Raw genomic sequence first — 19671 nt, 5'->3', positions numbered from 1 at the left:
TAAATAGGCTATTGTCACAAAAGCACCCTGAGTTTGTTTTCATTACTCCTAAGGAATGGACGAGTTAATGGAAGTATCCTTTTCACCTTTGGCTGCCACTGGCAAACCCCTGTCTCGCTGTGGTAAATGTCACCGCTTTATGAAGTATATACAGGTATGAACTTGGCATTTATGATAAAATATTTGGGTGGATAGTATTGACTGCGCTAGAAGATTATTGTATGGCTCCCATATGTTTATCACACAAAACAAGGAGACTTAGCAATTAGCAACTCGCACTGAATCAGTCAGACTGAATTCGCAACTTTCCACTCGCTCCTCTCTGAGGGTGAGAGATGGAAAGGAAAATCTTTATTTTAAGGTTAAAATGTTGGGACACTGTGCTGAACCCCTTGGACACCCCCCCTCATTACTAATTAGGCATTTGGAAGCTTCCAATTAGCTTAATTAGTCCAATAATTACTTGTAATTTTTTTGGGAAAAAAACAAAGTTAATTACAATCATTTTTAAGTTGAAAAATAATTGTTTTTATAATTTGTAATTTTTCAAGGTGTCCTGAAAGTACCCCAAAATCACCCTTTCCTACTTTTTTTTTTGCATTTTTCGTTGAATTCGCTTGAGATTAAACAAAAAAAGTAAAATTTTTTTATCATTTTCGTGCTTTTTAGAAAAAAAAAAACACAAATCTGCCATTCGACACCATTTAAAAACCTACAGTACCTTCCTAATGCCCAAAAACAGCCGTCTATACGGTCCTGCTAACGAAATGATCCATTTTGGGGGGTGCAGGATGGTCTCCCCACATTTTCATGCATTTCTCGCAAATCTCATTGGCGGTCAATTTCCACCCCTCCGCTGCAAATAGGCATTTTTAATTGGATTGGAGAATTCTCGGGAGCGCGCTTCGCTGTCTGCCTATTCCTGCTATTTCTGTTAAGTAACTCGCATCAAGAGCTTGAATTCTGGAGTTATAATTATTCCAAGTTCCAAAAATCAAACAGTATAAGATCATGACTGTCGTGGGAAATTATAGATAAATGGAGACCCTCACCCATAGTGTATTTTTATTTGACAGCAGTGACAGTGTAATTGTATGCACAGATGCTTGTTTACCATTTTGAAGTCCATGATTTCCCAGCATTTGTTTATAATGCAATTGTTACATGTTAGTGTATCTTTACTGAAAGCGAGCATTCTTTGTTCTGAACACTGGTGTTTCCATGCAGTTTTATTTTCTCCTTCTGCAATAAATGGGTTATGCTCCACCTGCTGACTTCTTTTGTAACCAGTAGCTCTACCGCTCCTCTTAGTTTTTTTGTTTTCACCTCACTTTTGCACCTACTAGTAAATTTACTGAAATGCGGGTTTTTAGAAGTGGAGATGTTGCCCATAGCAACCAATCAGATTCTACTTAATGTTTATCTAGCATCTAGAAGATAATAGCTAAAATCTGATTGGGTGCTATGGGCAAAATCGCCACTTCTAAAAACCCGGAATTTTAGTAAATATAACCCTTGTTTCGGTTTTACCTTCTTTATATTGCTTGCAGTAACTGAAGCAGAAGCCTAGACAGTGTTTCGCCAGCACTAGGTTCTTTGTATTAATCACGAGTTGGTGGTATCGTCCTTACCAGGCTTCACTCACTAAGTATAATAGATAACTAGTGTAATGTTCTGCTAGCTCTTTATGACCTGCAAGAGGGGAATATACATCACCTCTTCTCAGATGATATCCCTCTGGTTTTAAGCAGCATTTCCGCAGACCAACTCATATTCTGGTGTAAAGACGCAATCAACCAGACCCTTTTTCCTCTGCTACATGCTACAGGGAGGCAAAGTCTAATATATACATGAATCCTGGGCCTCTGTTTCTGGTGGGTTTTGTATATGTTATGGGCTAGTGGTAGACTGAAGAGGAATAGATGAGCAGGAAAGTTAAAGGGTAGAGTAGGAGGATTAGTTCCCCCTTTTCTCAACTTCTAACTCAGTGTCTGACATTTTATTTTATATAGTGGAGCATATATTATCATTTGTATCCCCTGTATAATCGAAGGAAGGATTTCACCAATGACTTCAAAATCTTGGCAACAGTTTCATGCGACAAATTCATGATTTTAAATCAATGGTTCCACATTTGCCTTAAATTAAACTGTCACTCCATATATTTAGTTTCTAAGCATCAAGTACATAAGTAGCTTGCACACAGGCCATAAACCTAGTTTTGTTTTTTTACACAGTGCACATATAGTATTTACAGTACTGCATCAGTCCAATCCAGTGTATGTTCTTTACCTCCAGGCCAAGCCCAGCCGCATGCATTGCTCCCACTGTGATGAGACCTATAGCCTTCCCCAAAACGGGACCATCAAGCTGTACAAAGAGTTGCGCTGTCCGCTGGATGACTTTGAACTTGTGCTGTGGTCTTCAGGGTCGAGAGGGAAAAGCTATCCATTGTGCCCATACTGTTACAACCATACTCCTTTCAGAGACATGAAGAAAGGTTTGTTCAAATGTCTATTGTAACCTTCAGCTTTATTGCAGCTTAATCCTGCTCTTCCCTATCTTTTACTCTGCTACATTTATCTTGTGACCACACAGCAGCCACACTATTAGGGGTCTAGTTACTAAGCTGTGTTATGAGACAGAGTGAAAAGTGATAAGTCTGTGATAATGTGCCAGCCAATCAGCTCCCAACTGTCATTTTTCAAACACAGCCTGTGAGATGACAGTTGGGAGCTGATTGGCTGGCACCTTATCACAGACTTATCACTTTTCACTTTGTCTCTTATCACTGCTTAGTAACTAGACCCCTTAAGGTGCGTACACACTAGACGATATACTCCCTGAGCGATTTCGTCTAGTGTGTCCCCGGCAGGGTGTGCTCTTTGTCGTTCATGACATTGAGCACACCCGCTGAACGATATCATTAACGATATCGTTCAGCGCCGGGCTCTCTTCCCCCATTCCCCAACATGCAGCAACCTGACGTGGGAACGCGCGTCGTCGTTATCGTTCATCGTTTTTGTGTTAAAAATGGACGATAAAGTGGACGACTTAACGATAACGATATCGTTATCGTTCAGCCGTCCACTTTAATCGCCCAGTGTGTACGCACCATTAGAGAGAAAAGTACAGGCTTTGAAAACCAATACCTGCTAAAAGCATAAACAAATAACTGTGTTTGTCATTTCTTATAACAGAGCATTAAACAGAGGGAAACTCAAATTTTTTAAATGGATGTTTCCAAATGGTTCATTTTCAGAAAGAGAAAAAAAAAAAATAAATATATATATATATATATATTAGGGGTGAGCGGGTTCGGATTTCTGAAATCCGAGCCCCCCCGATCCGAGTCCGATCCGAGTCAGGCTCGACTTTTCCCGCCTGACTCGGATTCTGAAATCGAGGCAAAACGTCATCTTCCCGCCTTCCGAGTCTCGCGGGTTTTGGATCCTATATAAGGTACCCACGTCGGCGCCATTTTCTCACTCGGCTGTGGACAGTGAAGAGGGAGGGTGGGAGTTAGGGCTGTGTAGTGTAGTGTAGTGTAGTGCTGCTGTTGTCCACTACTTCAAAGTCCATAGGGGCTGGCTGTGTTGTGCTGTGCTGCTGTTGTTAATAGGGGCTGTGTCCACTACTTCAAAGTCCATAGGGGCTGGCTGGACTGTGTTGTGCAGTCAGTTCTCCATAGGGGCTGTGTCCACTCCAAAGTCCTGTGCAGTGTCCCAGTCCTAAAGAGGTGCTGTAGTGTTGTCCAGGGGGTGCTCTGTCCATCAGGGGTGCTCCCCCCAAGTGCTAAAAATATAATATATTTTCTGTGTTTGTGAATTGTGTGCGCAGTAGCCGCACGTGCATCAACAAAGTAGTGCCAAGCGTGCGCCTGTGTCATAAGTAAAGGGCCGGCTGGCTTGACCGTTAAAGGGTGCTGTAACCCCCGAAAGTACACTCCAGTCCAAACCAAAAAAAAATATTTTCTGTGTTTGTGAATTGTGTGCGCAGTAGCCGCACGTGCATCAACAAAGTAGTGCCAAGCGTGCGCCTGTGTCATAAGTAAAGGGCCGGCTGGCTTGACCGTTAAGGGTGCTGTAACCCCCGAAAGTACACTCCAGTCCAAACCAAAAAAAAAATTATTTTCTGTGTTTGTGAATTGTGTGCGCAGTAGCCGCACGTGCATCAACAAAGTAGTGCCAAGCGTGCGCCTGTGTCATAAGTAAAGGGCCGGCTGGCTTGACCGTTAAGGGTGCTGTAACCCCCGAAAGTACACTCCAGTCCAAACCAAAAAAAAAATTATTTTCTGTGTTTGTGAATTGTGTGCGCAGTAGCCGCACGTGCATCAACAAAGTAGTGCCAAGCGTGCGCCTGTGTCATAAGTAAAGGGCCGGCTGGCTTGACCGTTAAGGGTGCTGTAACCCCCGAAAGTACACTCCAGTCCAAACCAAAAAAAAATTTATTTTCTGTGTTTGTGAATTGTGTGCGCAGTAGCCGCACGTGCATCAACAAAGTAGTGCCAAGCGTGCGCCTGTGTCATAAGTAAAGGGCCGGCTGGCTTGACCGTTAAAGGGTGCTGTAACCCCCGAAAGTACACTCCAGTCCAAACCAAAAAAAAAATTATTTTCTGTGTTTGTGAATTGTGTGCGCAGTAGCCGCACGTGCATCAACAAAGTAGTGCCAAGCGTGCGCCTGTGTCATAAGTAAAGGGCCGGCTGGCTTGACCGTTAAAGGGTGCTGTAACCCCCAAAGTACACTCCAGTCCAAACCGAAAAAAAATTATTTTCTGTGTTTGTGAATTGTGTGCGCAGTAGCCGCACGTGCATCAACAAAGTAGTGCCAAGTGTGCGCCTGTGTCATAAGTAAAGGGCCGGCTGGCTTGACCGTTAAAGGGTTCTGTAACCCCCAAAGTACACTCCAAACCAAAAAAATATATATTTTCTGTGTTTGTGTGCGCTTTAGCCGCACGTATATATATCAATATAACATAAATGGAGGACCAAACTTTCTCTGATAAAAATAAAATAGGGAAAGATCAAGAACCACTTCCTACTAGTGCTGTTGCTGCTGCTGGGAGTTGTTCATCATCCCAGAGAGGAAGTAGGAACATCACTACTTTTACTAAACAATTGACCCTCCAACAGTCCCTAGCGATGAGGATGAAGTACGACAGCAGTCATCCTGAAGCAAAACGTATAACTGAGGCCTTGACTGCTATGTTGGTGTTAGACGTGCGTCCGGTATCCGACATTAGTGCAGTGGGATTTAGACAATTGATGGAGGTAGTGTGTCCTCGGTTCCAAATCCCGTCTAGATTCCACCTGCATCCTCAAAGCAGCAGCGACAAGCGTGCGTCTGTCTGTTAAAGGGTGGTGACACCCTCAAAGTGTGCTACACAAACAATTAAAATATTGTTCTTTTTTTTTCTGTCTTTGTGAAATGTGTGGGCTGTAGCCGCACCTGCATCCTTAAAGCAGCAGCGACAAGCGTGCGTCTGTCTGTTAAAGGGTGGTGACACCCTCAAAGTGTGCTACACAAACAATTAAAATATTGTTCTTTTTTTTTCTGCCTTTGTGAATTGTGTGGGCTGTAGCCGCACTTGCATCCTCAAAGCAGCAGCGACAAGCGTGCGTCTGTCTGTTAAAGGGTGTTGTAACTCTCAAAGTGCTCCAAAAAATCAAAACATTTTTTTTAATGTGTTTGTGACTTGTGTGCGATGTAGCCACACTTGCATCCTCAAAGCAGCAGCGACAAGCGTGCGTCTGTCTGTTAAAGGGTGGTGACACCCTCAAAGTGTGCTACACAAACAATAAAAATATTCTTCTTTTTTCTGTCTTTGTGAATTGTGTGGGCTGTAGCCGCACCTGCATCCTTAAAGCAGCAGCGACAAGCGTGCGTCTGTCTGTTAAAGGGTGGTGTAACTCACGAAGTGCTCCAAAAAATAAAAAACTATTTTTTTAATGTGTTTGTGACTTGTGTGCGATGTAGCCGCACTTGCATCCTCAAAGCAGCAGCGACAAGCGTGCGTCTGTCTGTTAAAGGGTGGTGACACCCTCAAAGTGTGCTACACAAACAATAAAAATATTCTTCTTTTTTCTGTCTTTGTGAATTGTGTGGGCTGTAGCCGCACCTGCATCCTTAAAGCAGCAGCAACAAGCGTGCGTCTGTCTGTTAAAGGGTGGTGACACCCTCAAAGTGTGCTACACAAACAATTAAAATATTGTTCTTTTTTCTGTCTTTGTGAATTGTGTGGGCTGTAGCCGCACCTGCATCCTTAAAGCAGCTGCGACAAGCGTGCGTCTGTCTGTTAAAGGGTGGTGACACCCTCAAAGTGTGCTACACAAACAATTAAAATATTGTTCTTTTTTTTTCGGTCTTTGTGAAATGTGTGGGCTGTAGCCGCACCTGCATCCTTAAAGCAGCAGCGACAAGCGTGCGTCTGTCTGTTAAAGGGTGGTGTAACTCTCAAAGTGCTCCAAAAAATAAAAAAATATTTTTTTTATGTGTTTGTGACTTGTGTGCGATGTAGCCGCACTTGCATCCTCAAAGCAGCAGCGACAAGGGTGCGTCTGTCTGTTAAAGGGTGGTGACACCCTCAAAGTGTGCTACACAAACAATAAAAATATTCTTCTTTTTTCTGTCTTTGTGAATTGTGTGGGCTGTAGCCGCACCTGCATCCTTAAAGCAGCAGCGACAAGCGTGCGTCTGTCTGTTAAAGGGTGGTGACACCCTCAAAGTGTGCTACACAAACAATTAAAATATTGTTCTTTTTTTTTCGGTCTTTGTGAAATGTGTGGGCTGTAGCCGCACCTGCATCCTTAAAGCAGCAGCGACAAGCGTGCGTCTGTCTGTTAAAGGGTGGTGACACCCTCAAAGTGTGCTACACAAAGAATAAAAATATTCTTCTTCTTTTTTCTGTCTTTGTGAATTGTGTGGGCTGTAGCCGCACTTGCATCCTCAAAGCAGCAGCGACAAGCGTGCGTCTGTCTGTTAGAGGGTGGTGTAACCCTCAAAGTGTGCTCCACAAACAATAAAAATATTCTTTTTTTTTTTCTGTCTTTGTGAATTGTGTGGGCTGTAGCCGCACTTGAATCCTCAAAGCAGCAGCGACAAGCGTGCGTCTGTCTGTTAAAGGATTACATCGGTGACAGCATCCAAGTAGGCATGTCAGACAGTCCGTACCTGTACTGGCAGGAAAAAGAAGCAATTTGGAGGTCCCTGTACAAACTGGCTCTATTTTACCTGAGTTGCCCCCCCTCCAGTGTGTACTCCGAAAGAGTGTTTAGTGCAGCCGGGAACCTTGTTAGCGAAAGGCGTAGGAGGTTGCTTCCACAAAATGTGGAGAAGATGATGTTCATAAAATGAATGATCAACTCTTCCAGGGAGACCAGCCTCCAGAACGTACAGAGGGACCTGTGGTTCCAGCAGGGACGAATTAATACTCTGTGAGGATGAGGATGTACATAACACTGAAGAGGGTGAGGAATCTGTGGATGAGGAGGATGAGGACGACTTCTTGCCTCCGTAGAGCCAGTTTGTGCAGGGACAGATTAATTGCCAGCTTGTTTTGTGGGGGCCCAAACGAACCAATCATTTCAGCCACAGTTGTGTGGCAGACCCTGGCGCTGAAATGATTGGTTTGTTAAAGTGTGCATGTCCTGTTTATACAACATAAGGGTGGGTGGGAGGGCCCAAGGACAATTCCATCTTGCACCTCTTTTTTTTCTTTGCATTATGTACAGTTTGGGGCCTAGTTTTTCAATGCCATCCTGTCTGCCACTGCAGTTTCACGCCTAGATGGGTCACGTGTTTGTGCCGCCCACTCGTGTCGCTTAGCATAGTCATCCAGCTACCTCGGTGCAACCTTTTGGACATAAAAACACTATTGTGAGGTGTGAGGTATTCAGAATAGACTGGAAATGAGTGGAAATTAAGGTTATTGAGGTTAATAATAGCATAGGAGCAGAAAAACCTACAAATTCTGTGATTTTAGCTGTTTTTATGCTTTTTTTCAAAAAAATACAGATCCAAAACACAAAACCCAGAACCCAAAACACGGAAGGGTGGTTTTGGCAAAACCAATCCAGATCCAAAACACGAAGAAAGATCCAGATCCAAAACCAAAACACAAAACACGAAAAGTGGCCGGTGCACACCCCTAATATATATATATCAGATCTGCCATAAGCCACATTCCATTTTTAAAACCCATCAGACCATACACAGGCCCTCAGACCTCATTGCATGCCCCTTATAATGCCCCCACCCCATGCCCTCAGACTTCCCAAAATACCATTGGTATGCCCATCTGACCTACACATGCCCTCAGACCTTCTAGCTTGTCCTTATTAATGCCCTACTGATCCCCACGTGTTTTCAAACCTCCCAACTTGTCATTCATATGACCATCATTAAACTCCCCTACACAGTGGCAAACGCAGGATTTTGAAAGGGGGGGTTCCAGATCCTTGGTTACCGAACCAATGAAAAAACATCTAGCCACAAATAAATAGACAGGCAGACAGAAACAACTTCCAAAGGATATAGGACCACTACAATAAAATATTTCACTCAGCCTATGATGGGGTACACACACACACTGACTGACTGACACAGACACACCTCTATCACTAAAAAACATGAATGCAGCAGGCAAATAAATACAGCCAGCATGAATTATTAAAGACCCCCCTCCCCCAGTAGTGGTCCCCCCTTTGCAGTTCCCCAGTAGTAGTTCCCCTTATGCAGTGGCCCCAGTAGTACGCCTTATATAGTGCCCCCAGTAGTAGTCTCCCTATGCAGTACTCCCAGTAGTACCCCTTATGTAGTGCCCCCAGTAGTAGTATCCCCCCCTTTGCAGTGCCCCCAGTAGTAGTCCCTCCTATGCAGAACCCCCAGTAGTGCCCCTTATATAGTTCCCCCAGTAGTAGTCCCTGCTATGCAGTGCCCATTATATAGTGTCCCAAGTAGTAGTCCTCCTGTTCAGTGCCCACAGAACGGGCTACCCCCTTATACAGTGTTCCCAGTAGCAGCCACCCCCCTCTATACAATGTTTCCAGTAGCGCCCCCCCTTTGCAATGTCCGTGTCCGTGCCCCTTACATGTACACACACAAAAAAAAAATACACAACCTACCTGAATCCCTGCTCCAGCTGCAACTGCCGCTGTCCGCTCCTCCCGGCCCAATCACCCGCTGTGGCGGGAGCCGGAAGGCGGAGCTCATGAGTGAGCTCCAGCCGGCTCCCTCCGTGGACGCAGCAGCCAATGAGAGTCTGTCTTACTCATTGGCCGCTTAAATAAATACACAGCCGCCGGGTAGGACGAGCGTACTACCTGGTGCTGGCAGTGGTGTGTTTGTTAGTGTGTAGTGCACTCACTGTGGTCCGCACTATACTCAGAAACCCCCCTCCGTGCGCGCCTGCCTACATGCCCTGAGACCTCCACACCTTTGTAACAAGCAGCAATCGGCTCAGCTGTGTCCTCCTGACACCTTTGCTACTCTCTCACTCACTACGTTGGTGCTCTGCAGTGTTGGCACAGCCCCCTTTAAGCTGACAGTATGTCGCAGCCAATTCGGGTAGCATCTCTGGACAATTCCTGGGCAGGCTATAACCATGATTGTGATACAGTCACACCCTACTTTGTGTGTCTGAAGAGCTGCCATTCAGATGCAGCAGCTAAAATGGCCCACGGCCGGTAAAGATGTAGACCGAACTGTCTTCAGCTAGAAAAAAAATGTTGGGTTTTGGCACTTGAGTGCACCACTGTTCAAAGCATGCTCGCCCATACCTCCCTGCAACATAGTATACTTATAGACTTGATGTGCGCTTCCCTCAGGTTTACTTTGAAGAAGAAGCTCTATAAAAACATTGAAGTTGCTGTTTTGCTACTTAAGGGGGTATTCAATTAGCTGCGCTAAATTACTGCTGCTAATTACCTAGTCTGGGGCTATCCAATTAGCCCCGAAGTCGGCCTTACGCCGGCACTTATCAGGGGTTTTTTTTCGGGACTTGATGTGTCCTGAGAAAGAATGCACGATAATTGCAGTTTTTTCACCTGAAAAAAGACGAAAACACAGATCTGCGAGCTTATCGTGGCACCTATGTGTTTTCGGGAGAACTATCCTATTATTTCGAATAGGATAGGGTGAAAAAAACATTGTCAAATCAGCGAAAAATCCACGTTTTTCGGCGATCGCGGGGATCAATTAGTGCCCGAACAATGTTAGGGGCTAATTGGATACCGCTTTTAGCTGCTTTTCCCATCTATACTGATATAAAAATCTACAATCTTTTACATTCCTAATGGTAAGATCACCATTTGAGCTCAAACTGATTCCAATGTTATATCAAATGCGCTCTGTTCCTACTACGTGCCGTTTACTGACACTAGCTTTAAGTAAGTTTATTTTCCGGTACTCTTTTTGTTATTTCGAGGGTTAATGATATGCAACTTATTTTTCTTGATTGCTTTTCCTTTGGGTCAGTGATTCCCAACCTTGGTCCTCAAGGCACACTAACAGTCCTAATTTTAGTGATATCCATGCTTGAGCACAGGTGGTTAAATCAAAATAACTGAAGTACTAATTAAGTCACCTGTGCTCAAGCATGGCTATCCTTAAAACCTGGACTGTTAGTGTGCCTTGAGGACCGTGTTTGGGAACCCCTGGTTTGGGTGCAGTTGTATTTTTTTCTTGTTCTTGATTTCCAAGTGTACCAATCACCAACACACAGTGGGTGCAGTCATTCTGTGAGCTAAGCCGATGTTCATGAGATCCAGCCTATCAATTTGCTAGTAACTAGTCGCATCATTAAGGCATGAAGCATTTTGTAATAAAACCCAGTGACCACTGAATATTGCTTCAGCCACCAAAAATGGCTACTTTCACTGTAAGCAGGTAATGGCTACAGTTGAATGATTCATTTGCTTGCTACAATCTCTTCTGCCATCTTATTCATTTACTTTCATCTTCTGTTTTGTTTTCACCATGGAACATTGACACTGTATCATATGTCTGTCCCTTTTTAATAAAAGGTTTTGCCAGGTAGCAATACATTGGGCGTTATTTCTTACATTCAAGTATGTCCTGGACACCTAATATATACAGTTTTGTTTTTCAGTGATTAGACAAGAGGTAATTAGGCATTACAATTAAACACTTGCTTATAATAGGAGGAAAAAAAACTTAAAATGTCTTATGTTGTAAACAGATCTACCAGACTCTAGGGGATTGTTCAAGACTTGTGGTGTCCATTAGACATATGAAGAGCAACCAGATTGTTTACTGAATTTTGGACCCCTTAACTTGGTTCTGGAGGTGACACGCTTCCTATTTTATGATTGGCCTCTTATTTCACTTTTCCGTACTGTGATAAATATATTTTAATGTGTGTGACGGACCTGTCCTTTATAGCCAGTAATGTTCTGTCTTTTCTCTCTCTCTTTTTTTCAGGGATGGGGTGCAATGAGTGCACTCACCCAACCTGCCAACATTCACTGAGTATGCTTGGGATTGCCCAGTGTGTGGAATGTGAGAATGGGGTGATGGTCCTGGACTCAACCTCTGGCCCTAAATGGAAGATGTCCTGTAACAAGTGTAATGTCATTGTACACTTCTTTGAGAATGCTCACAGGGTGCGAGTGTCTGCAGATACCTGTGAGGTGTGTGATGCCGCCCTTGTGCATGTAGACTTTAACAAGGCCAAGAGTCCCCTGCCTGCAGATCAGACACAGCACACTGGTTGTGTGTTTTGCGACAATATCTTCCAGGACCTAGTAGAGCTCAAACATGCCACTATGAGACACCCTATGCACAGGGGTGGACAAGGAAGAAAACAGGGAAGAGGGAGAGGTAGAGGTCGACGAGGTAACCTTAAAAAGCCAAAGGACAAAATGGCTGCTCTGGCAGCATACTTTGTGTAACATGATCTTTAGTACGTTCAATAAAACAGCAAATGCTGCAATACAGCTTTCCTGACAGCTGTGTGGAAGGGCCTCTGCAACATTAGGTAATACTCTACCGTCTGCTGCTAGTGGCTCATTATATCACGATTGTAAACTACTCTTAGTGGTCAATTCAATTAGGTGCGAATTGCGAGTAGCAAGTTTTTTTCTTGAAACTCACACACTTCGCAGCGAAGCGCGCTCCTGAGAATTCTCCAATCCAATTAAAAATGCCTATTCGCACTACTCGCAGCGGCGGGGTGGAAATTGACTGCCAAATGAGATTTGCGAGAAATGTATGAAAACATGGGGAGACCATCCTGGGCCCCCCAAAATGGATAATTTTGTTAGCAGGACCATATAGAAGGCTGTTTGTGGGCATTAGGAAGGTACTGTAGGTTTTTAAATGGTGTCAAATGGCTGATTTCTGTGGTTTTTTAAATGCAAGAAAATGATTAAAAAAAAAACTAACTTTTTTAATTTAATCTCAAGCGAATTAAAAGAAAAGTGCAGAATAAAGTAGGAAAAAGGGTGATATTGGGGTACTTTCAGGGCACCTTGAAAACATTTTTTTAAAAATGATAAAAACAATTATGTTTCAACTAAAAAATTATTGTAATTAACTTTGTGGTGCCTAAACTAACAAAAAAGTTGATATTGGAGTAATTTGAGGAAATTTTTTTTTTTTACCCCAAGAAATGACATGTAATTATTGGACTAATTAAGCTAATTGGAAACTTCCAAGTGCCTAATTAGTCATTATGGGGGTGTCCAAGGGGTTCAGCATGATGTCCCCACATTTTAACCTTAAAATAATGATTTTCCTTTCCATCTCTCACCCTCGGGGAGGTGCGACTGGAAAGATGTGAATTCAGTCTGACTGATTCAGTGCGAGTTGCTAATTGGATTGCAAAATGAATTTGAAGTGAAAATAGCCACTCACATCTCGCCATTCGCACCTAATAGGATTGAGCCCTTAGAATTCTGACTTATCTACAGTTTAATAATAACTGTAATAATTATAATTTGTGCCTTCCTTGAGTGAACACATCATAGTTATTTAAGGTACATACTGTTATTATTCATGTATGCTGGTCTCATAGATCATTATTTCAGAGATAATCGAGGCACCCACTCATTGTGCTTGGTACTTCTGTGAACAATATAGAATTAAATAGTTATTCTTCCACATGGAGACCTTTAAAATTAATTTTGTATTATTGTATGAGACTAACATTTAGTTTGGTAAAAAAAAAGTCATATTTTTCACAGTTTGCCTGTCGGATGACAGCAACATCAGAATTAATTTGTGTCTCCAATGCACACTACAAAACAGTTTGGCTTTGTCCCATTGTATGCCCAACCAGTGTACATCAAGATGCACACCTCTCCAAAGACAGTCTTTTGGGGATACATTGAGAAAAGTTGTACAACCAGGCAAAAACACAACCTTAAATGAAATAAACATTTTGGGGTATATTTACTAAAGTGCGGGTTTTTAGAAATGGAGATGTTGCCCATAGCAACCAATCAGATTCTACTTAAAATTTATCTAGTACCTTCTAATAGCTATAATATGATTGGTTGGTATGGGCAACATCTCCATTTTTGAAAACCCGCACTTTAGTAAATATACCCCTTTGAGTTTTCTCCTTGCATACTTATCAGTTTAGCTTTATTTATGACTTCAATACATTTTTTAGGTTGGAGGCATTGCCGGGACTGTTTATATTATATGCAATTTTTGTGTGTGTAATTGTGTTTTTTTAAACATTGCTCAGAATGCACTTAGAAATGTGCTACTACATTACAGGTCCAGCCTCGTCATGTGGGTATAATGAGACTACTTGTGGCTGGCAAGCACAGGAGCACTCCCAGCAGTAGTATAATACACTTATAACAGTTCCAATGTGCAATGCCCTGTTTAAAATAAAAAAATAAAGCAGGAAGTGTGCCCCTTCTCCAAATCCATGGCAGGCTGCTGCTCCTTCAGCAAAGTAGCCATTTTGTTTGCAAAATCATGACTGGACTGAAATCTAGGTGCATTTGTGCAAATTGAGGCCCCCATTGTGTCTGAGTTTATAAAGGCTTGTGTTAGACAAAAATAGTAGACCAGTGTTTGAATCAGGCAAACGTATATATTCAAGTGGATTTACCCTTTAAAGGATATTTCCTTTTCTAAAAAGTGGTTTTAGACGTCAATCTTCCCTTTACACCAATATTTGCTCTGCTGGTACCTCATTCCCTTGTACCACAAAGGTATCACTGATGAAATTGATCCTCCACAAGGGACCCAGTCATATTACACAGCAGAGTGTAGGATTGGATAATTACATCAGTGGACTGAAGCAGTAGAATAACATGGGGGAATGGCATACATTTCTCCTATGTCAATCTTTGCAAACCAGTTTCTGCTTTATGGAGGCCAGATACAATCTGGGAACAACTGGTACAGAGAAATGTGGTTCCAGGGAAATATACCCCACCATTCAGTTAAGTGGTAGAATATTAATGTTTAAATCCACTTTGTAGAATGTGGATTTATCCTTTACAGGGAATGGTTTGACTATACATTGTAATAAATTATACCAATATCACTTCTGCAAGTAACTGATTTAATAGAGGTATTTAGTAATGGAAAATATCAATTCTCTTATATCAATCTATCACGTTTCTGTGTTCTATCTTTCCCTCCTTGCCAATTTGACCACATCCCTATACTATTGTATGTGGTAATTTTCTCTTTGTTGTTGTTCCACTTTTTATTCATAAACTCTTAGTAGGCCATTTCAGCCTTTAAAGATATAATATCTGAACTTTTTTGCTTGCTGTTGTTTTGTACTGCGCAAAGCTAATTAATTTATTTAGCTAGTTAACTAGTTTCACCACAACCTCCTATCAACTGTGGGTCCTCACCTGCTTGAAAATGGGGTAGAGGGGCCGTCACAGGAGTATAGGCACTAAATAGTTCAATGTGAAGCTCCATCCCTGACTACTGGCTGAAAGCTTTATGGTTCAGGGGGGTAGATGTATTATAGCGGCACTTATTGTGCCGCTATAACGCTTCCTGCTTCGCCTCTTTACCGAAGCAAAGCAAGAAGCACTAATGATGTATGAACATGTTATCGGCCCGAGCGGGGGAGTGAAAACTCCCCCCTCCGGCGATTCCTGCTAGAGCCCACAGCACATCAGCCTAGTACTGATGCACTGTGTCTCACTCCCAGCGGCTCCGCTGAGCATGCACGGGATCTCGCAAGTATTGCAAGATCCCGTGTGCAGCCACCGCAGCAGGGAAAGCGCTGTCCCTGCTGTGGGGATAGGGCATCGCCAAGCTGCAGCTGTAGATATCGATGGCTGCAGCTTGCGGAACAGTCCAGCTAACTGACCATTCATACATTGCCCTGCTCATCGGCGCTGTGATCTTGTAGACAGCATAGCGCCCCTGTCATTTACCGCCCAGCCCCCCAATCATGCATGGGGGAGAAGCGGTATCATTGCACATGACGTGGGCTGAAGCCGCTTCAACGGTAATACATCTGCCCCAGGGTGTTAAACTCGCTATTGGCTCCAAAGCTTGTCTTAAAACTTTTAAAGTATTTGACGTAATTTAGTGAAATGCCACACAGACATACCTTGGTCTATGAGAAACATGAGGAAGTCATAGAAAGTGTTTAAAGTGTTCGCCATTAGTATGCAAGCCATCTTGAACGGAATCGGAATGAAATACCGCCGGCCACATGTGACTAACCCTAATCCCCCTCTAAGTGCCTAACCCCCCCCTTCCCCGGTGCCTAACCCTAAGTCCCCCCCGGAGGTGCCTAACCCTCCCTCCCCCTAGCCTAACCCTCCCGGGGGGATGCCTAACCCTAAGTCCCCCCCCGGGTGCCCTAAACACCCCCCCCTGGCTGTCCGCTCGCGGCGCGCGGCATCCCTTCGATCGGGAAATGTCAGGCGTCTACATCTGTCCCGGCATTTCACCCTCGCCGGGATATGACAGTCGGAAAGCCGGCTGTTGGTATTAAGGCAGCCGGTTTCCCGATTGTATACCGCTTGAATTTAGACTGCGCAGCTGACCCTGGTGAACAGCTGCCCTTCACTTAGCACATGTGTGAACTGCTGACCTGGATGCTAATGGTGAACACTTTTAACACTTGCTATGTCTCTGTCACATTTCACTAAATTATGTCAACTACTGTAAAAGTTATAAGAAAAACTTTGGGGCCAATAGTGAGTGAAACACCCTGTACAATATAAAGCTGTTTGCAGTTTATCACCTGTTTCCTCCAATAATTGTCTTCCACCACATCTTTCTGCATGTGCAAATCTGGTATTTAAAATGTAATTGTGACGTCTGAAATAAAACAAGTTTTAGGAGAGCATGGAAAGGAACTAATCCTGCACATGGAGTGCAACATGGCAGAGGCGTCATGAAAGGAAGTCTTCAATCTGCTATACCTTTTTAAAGCAGATTATTTATGATCAAATATTAGTATATAACGTCGGAAATTATGTAGAAGTTTGGATTTAATGGTAGAAGTAGATTAGTGATTGCTGTGGGTTAATTGAAGGCCGACATTTGTCATTGGAAATAATACTGGCCCTGAATGGAGTACAATATGCATTGTAAACAACATCCATGCCTGGAAATTATAACTCATTAAGCATTACTCACCAGCCTAATACACAGAGGTAGTTGTAGAGTAGAGGTCACACACTACTTTATTCATAAAGATTGGGTCAGCCAGTCACCAGTTCATCACCCAAACACTTACAGGACATGGAGACAGACAATATTGAATGATTATGCTAGATCTCAAGAAAGACAACTAGAACTAGAAAGAGAATTGGCAAGAATAAGAAAAGGGACAGGATACTGATTTCGAGTATATCCTTGGTCGTCTAATCCACCTGAAACAGGAAATCATCACAATTATCCTAGTTTTGCTCCAAAGTCCTTATTCATGATCCTATGGCCCTTGATCTGCCTCAAATCTCTCACATAAAATAATCAATTATCTTTCCTGATAAGAGTAGCCAAAGTTATCAGGAGTCCTCACGGAAAAGGAAAAAAATGTTCCCCCAGCATACTGCAAAAGACCAGCAATAAGATTTGAATACTACATAATAGATCTTTGTTGCATATATTTGCAAAGATATAATTAAGCCATCCGGGCTGCGTCAAGGCGTCTCTGTACCGGTGGTCCCTAACGCTACATGATAATAGCACCCACTTTGGGTCATATAAGTGCATACTGTTAGGCTAAATGATAATAGCACATACACATTAATATATCTAAGTTGAGAGCCAACTCACCTGGAGGTACCCCAAAATCCTCCAAATGGTACTACAGGTACCTGCACACCCTCCAAATGCTGGTCAAATCCCCATGCCTCTCAGAACAGTAATATAAAATGGTGGCTGCCCAGATCAACTTAATGGTCTTTCACAGGTGCATGTAAAGCAGGGATGGGGAACCTCAGGCCAAGGGACCATATATGGCCCGCGGAATAATTTGGTTTGGCCTTCTGAGCTTTTTTCTTCTTCTAGCATCATCTGGCTAGCAGGCTGCCTAGAATAGCACCCTGCAGCAGTGCCGCCTGGAGCATCCTAAGGACGCGTCAGACGGTCACACGGCTGCCCTTACAGCTCCCCGGAGCATCCTCAGGATGCTCCGGACATTGCTGTAATCACTGGCATTGTGGCCCTGCGCCATGTGATGTTACATGGAGGAGGCGTGGTCTGCACCAGGCCCGTGAATAATGTTACCTATATCAAAATGGCCCTTGGCAGAAAAAAATAAAAGATATGTGGCATAACAGTATGTTATATGACCCAAAGTGGGTGCTATAATCATATAGCGTGAGGGACCACCGGTACAGAGGCTAATTTACGTGACCAGGAAGGCTTAAACATATTTTTGCAAACATAAGCACCGAAGAGCTCTGGATTTCTGTTATCATGTAGTATTCAAATCTTATTGCTGGTCTTTTGAAGTGTGCTGAGGGAACATTTTTCCTTTTTTTCTTGTCTAGATTAAACCCCTCCCTTTCATGCACTTGTAAAAGACCATTAAGTTGATCTGAGCAGACACTATTTTATAGTACTCTATGAAAAGCCTGCGGTTATGGTAATTATGGTTGTATGATTGTTATGGTATTATTCCATTTAATGACTACTTTGTTGAATCAGATTTAACTAGTTGAGAACCCTGCAATAGGGTAACCTAAAGAATTTAACGCCAATTTACATATTTAAAAAGATAACTATATGCAGTAGGAGCACCCTCTTATCAACTGTGTGTCTTTCTTAAGGCAGGTGTTGACTCCTGTTATATAACTGGGCCAAACTCTATAGAGAGCTCATTAAAAACTTCTGTACCCTAGCAATTCATTTCTGAATTGTGCCATTCCCAAATGTTACCACAAAATAACACTTTTTCTGAGATCTCGGGTAAATTTACTGAAGAGTTTTTAGAAGTGGAGATGTTGCCCATAGCAACCAATCAGATTCTACTTAACATTTAACTAGCACCATCTAGAAGATAAAAGCTAGAATCTGATTGGTTGCTAAGGGCAACATCTCCACTTCTAAAAACTCTCACTTTAGTAAATGTACCCCACACACACTTAAACCTCTGTATCAGATGTACATCAAATATACTGGTAGAATCAGATTTCAGACATCTCCATCAAAATAAAAGTCGCAAAACTCATTTAGATTCCCCCTGATTCCAAACATAATGACAGTATGTAATACCGCTTTCAATGTTAAAGACCTAAATATCCAGCAAAAAAACAGTGATTTAAAACATTACATCAATATTAGGGTTAGGCTGTGGGACAGGAGGGTTATGATTAGGCACTAGAGATATGGGTTTAGGATAGGGCGGGTATATGCACTGGAACGCCACTCCATCAGATGACTCCATCAATAGTCACTCACATAACTGGACGCGGCAGATGACGCTGAAGTCATTGGGAGCAGGTAAGTGACCGCTCAACCACCAGGGAGGATATGTCGACACTTCATCAATGTCTACATGATGAATGTCAACATTATGACCATGTCAATGTTATGACTGTCGACATAATATAACATACCCCTCTACTGTTATAACACCCAAAAAGACAGCAGTGGTAATCTTGACCAAAAAATCCCCTTATATATAACTGGATAATAAAGGCAGATATACTTACATATTTAATCTGTATTTAAAAATGTATGTTACTATTCATAAAAACATGGTCTCACCGCTTAATATAAAATGTAAAACACTTTTTATTTATATAAAAAATCCAAAAAGAAATATTAGTAAGATTAGTAGCATATTAAAATGTCTAATATAACTAAAACATGGAAGTGTTTCCTAATGCCGGTATACAATATAACAAATAACATATATGGCAAGAGTAGTTCGCAATATGGCTCTTACCCTTATCTATAGTCACAGAAGAATTTCCAAAACTTCAGGTATCCCACTTGCTCTGTTTCAAATTGCATACAACTGAATATTTCCAAGTAGCTTTCAGAGGTATTAATGAAAAAGGGGATCAATGTACTCACCTAGTTGTCACTTTTCTACTCGCTCACTGAAACTTACTCCTCTGATAGGGACCCCCTCTTATATAGTGGCTTCTTTTGTGAGTTGTATGGATGGGTGAGTATTGGTACTATAGTGCATATCTCCTTACTTGATAGTTTGTAGAATGTAGGGTAGACATCCAGCGCTGACTGTGATGG

At 42.6% G+C, this 19671-nt stretch overlaps 1 protein-coding gene across 1 annotated transcript in view; it reads left to right on the top strand.

The window, feature by feature from the left end:
- TOP3B (DNA topoisomerase III beta) overlaps positions 1-14925 on the top strand; it is a 64506-nt gene extending 49581 nt beyond the window's left edge. The window contains exons 16-18 of the mRNA XM_088477829.1: positions 54-154; positions 2299-2500; positions 11440-14925. Coding sequence (XP_088333955.1) covers positions 54-154; positions 2299-2500; positions 11440-11909 — 773 coding nt within the window. The 3' untranslated portion in view covers positions 11910-14925. The remainder of the gene's footprint in view (positions 1-53; positions 155-2298; positions 2501-11439) is intronic.
- Positions 14926-19671: the final 4746 nt, after the last annotated feature.

Source organism: Taudactylus pleione, unplaced genomic scaffold (assembly GCF_031769625.1).
Source record: "Taudactylus pleione unplaced genomic scaffold, aTauple2 ptg000205l, whole genome shotgun sequence".
In the NCBI taxonomy this organism is placed as follows: domain Eukaryota; kingdom Metazoa; phylum Chordata; class Amphibia; order Anura; family Myobatrachidae; genus Taudactylus; species Taudactylus pleione.
Note: the sequence above shows the minus strand (reverse complement) of the source record. Positions and strands in the feature narration are given on the sequence as shown.